Raw genomic sequence first — 2104 nt, 5'->3', positions numbered from 1 at the left:
CTCACCCTAAAACAACCAGTCAGAAGCGGGGGGACTAACGTGTGGCAGTGAGACATCAACACCATGGGGACTCACAGACAGAAGCAGCTTTGTTCAATGTAAACATCGATCGGAAGGGACAGCAGTCTCTCTCTCGCGCGTGCGTGCTCTCGCTCTCTCTCGCTCTCTCTCGCTTTCCATAGACTTGAATAATTTCTTTGAAAACGTAAACATATTGGAAGTGCCTTGACTGAGGTATTGAGGTATTCCTCCAAGGTTAAGGCTGTTACCGATGCAGGCTTAGCTGGGCCTCCTGCAGCAAGCTGTCGAAATCCATGGTCTCATACTTGCTTTTCACTGGAGCTGGGGAGGACTCCTCCACACTGCAATCTGCGGACAACAGGGACACAAGGCACCTGGTCAGGGGAGCGGGGCATGAGTGAGGAGGGAAACTGAGGCATGGCAGGGCACCCTGCTACCAGCATGCCAGCCTGGACGAGGCAGTGATGGCAAAAGGGAGTGGGGACGGTGCTGGCTATTCCCCACCCAAGAGGCGCAGCGGGGCAGAAGGGCTGCAGCAGTGCTCAGCCCGGCAGGTCACACCTCGCAGATGCCCATTTCCAGGTGTGTAAAAATCCGTGGGATGCAGATGAACCCCGAGACCATGGGGTGGGGTTGCCTGCCTGCAGTGCTCCCCAGCCCTCTGTCAGAAGCCGAACAACCAGTGCCACCACAAAGCCTGGGAAAAGCAGCAATCACCAGAAATAAGGCTGCCTGATTTAACAGCTGCTTAAACTTTTTGGGTGTCTATTTTTGCATGAGCCGTGAGTGGCACGGTTGTATTTCACCTCCGCCTGCGGGCTCCCCATCTTGTCCTTGTGCCAGGGTGAGCAGGATTTTAGGAACGAGACCGGCTGTGGAATAAGGGGGTGTCTGCTGGCCTGGCAGCAATGTGCAGGTGGGGAGCACAGAGCGGGGGGCAGCTCTGGTTCCCCTCACCACAGCACTGCATAATGATGTGCCAACATCTTCATCATGGGGTGCTATCTGCTTCCCATCTTCTTCGTGCCCAAAATGAGAGGCCCTGGGATTTACTTAGGTGAACAACAGGCATTTGCACCCACAGATTCAGGGGGACTGTTGCTCTGAGCAGATGAGATTATTGTAAGGTGCTAGAAGATCAGGCAGTGCTTGTATTAGACTGGGCATCTAGAGATAAGTCAAGACTTGGGGCTTTATATTCTGGGCCTAAGTCTCTCATGCATGAAGTGGAATACTAGAACCCCTTCACCCCCTGCAGAGGGTACAGAAATAAACAGGTAGTGTTCATGAAACACATGAAGACCACACAACAAGGACCAAGTGAAGCCTGGATCACATTTCTCTTGCAGGACTTAGCCTAGGGTTCCACTCCTGTCCTTTAGCTCAGGCTGCAGCCCTTCCACCCACGGAGGGATGGGGTCCGGCGAGACCTGACTAACACAGTTGCTGAGTCGAGGCAAGAGGTCTTGCAGAAGCCCATACAGATCAGAAGGAGTTAATGCAACCACAGACATTTCAGTGCTGTCATTTTGGCTCAAAAGTGCATGTGCAGTGTGATGAATCTGTCAGAGCAGAAAACCACCCGGATCACCTCTCGAGCTAATGAGATGCTGCTGACTGCTTTCTCTAATGACTGGGAAGGGACTTCTCTGCTGGAAGGCATCCAGCGCTGTGTAGAAATGCAGCGGAGACAGGAAGGGTTGTGGTCAGCTGAGACCCAGCAGCCCTGGGCTGTGATGCTATATTTTGCAGCCAACGCACTCCGGGTCCTCACCCCAGTTGCTTTTCTTCTCTCCCTGCAGTTTCCCGAGCCATCTGACTGAGCTAAGAGCAGCTACGTGAGCCATAGGAGAGCCAGTGGGCTTTTCCTGCAGGCTCTAAAGATGTCTAGGATTTTTTTTAGTGCGACGTGCCGTTACAGCTCTGTGCTGATAAAGGAGGTGCTTTTCAAAAAGCAGCTCCTGCTTTCTTACCCAAGTCAGTGTATCTGGTCCAGAAGAAGCGCCCGAGGCCACCAGAGCTGAGCTGGAAGGAAGGCTCGTTTCTCTTCCTTAGCGAGGTGCCGTTCTTCAGAGATAAGGCG

General features: G+C 53.1%; 1 protein-coding gene across 1 annotated transcript in view; it reads right to left on the bottom strand.

Moving 5' to 3' along the window:
- Positions 1 to 265: 265 nt before the first annotated feature.
- PPARGC1B (peroxisome proliferator-activated receptor gamma, coactivator 1 beta) overlaps positions 266 to 2104 on the bottom strand; it is a gene marked incomplete at its 5' end in the record, with an annotated part of 6376 nt that continues 4537 nt past the window's right edge. Inside the window, 2 exons of the mRNA XM_008946618.1 lie at positions 266 to 369; positions 1995 to 2104. The exon at positions 1995 to 2104 is cut by the window's right edge and continues 2 nt beyond it. Of these exons, the coding sequence (XP_008944866.1) occupies positions 266 to 369; positions 1995 to 2104 (214 nt within the window). The remainder of the gene's footprint in view (positions 370 to 1994) is intronic.

Source organism: Merops nubicus, unplaced genomic scaffold, assembly GCF_000691845.1.
Source record: "Merops nubicus isolate BGI_N331 unplaced genomic scaffold, ASM69184v1 scaffold35968, whole genome shotgun sequence".
Classification (NCBI taxonomy): Eukaryota; Metazoa; Chordata; class Aves; order Coraciiformes; family Meropidae; genus Merops; species Merops nubicus.
This window is presented reverse-complemented; position numbering and strand designations above follow the sequence as displayed.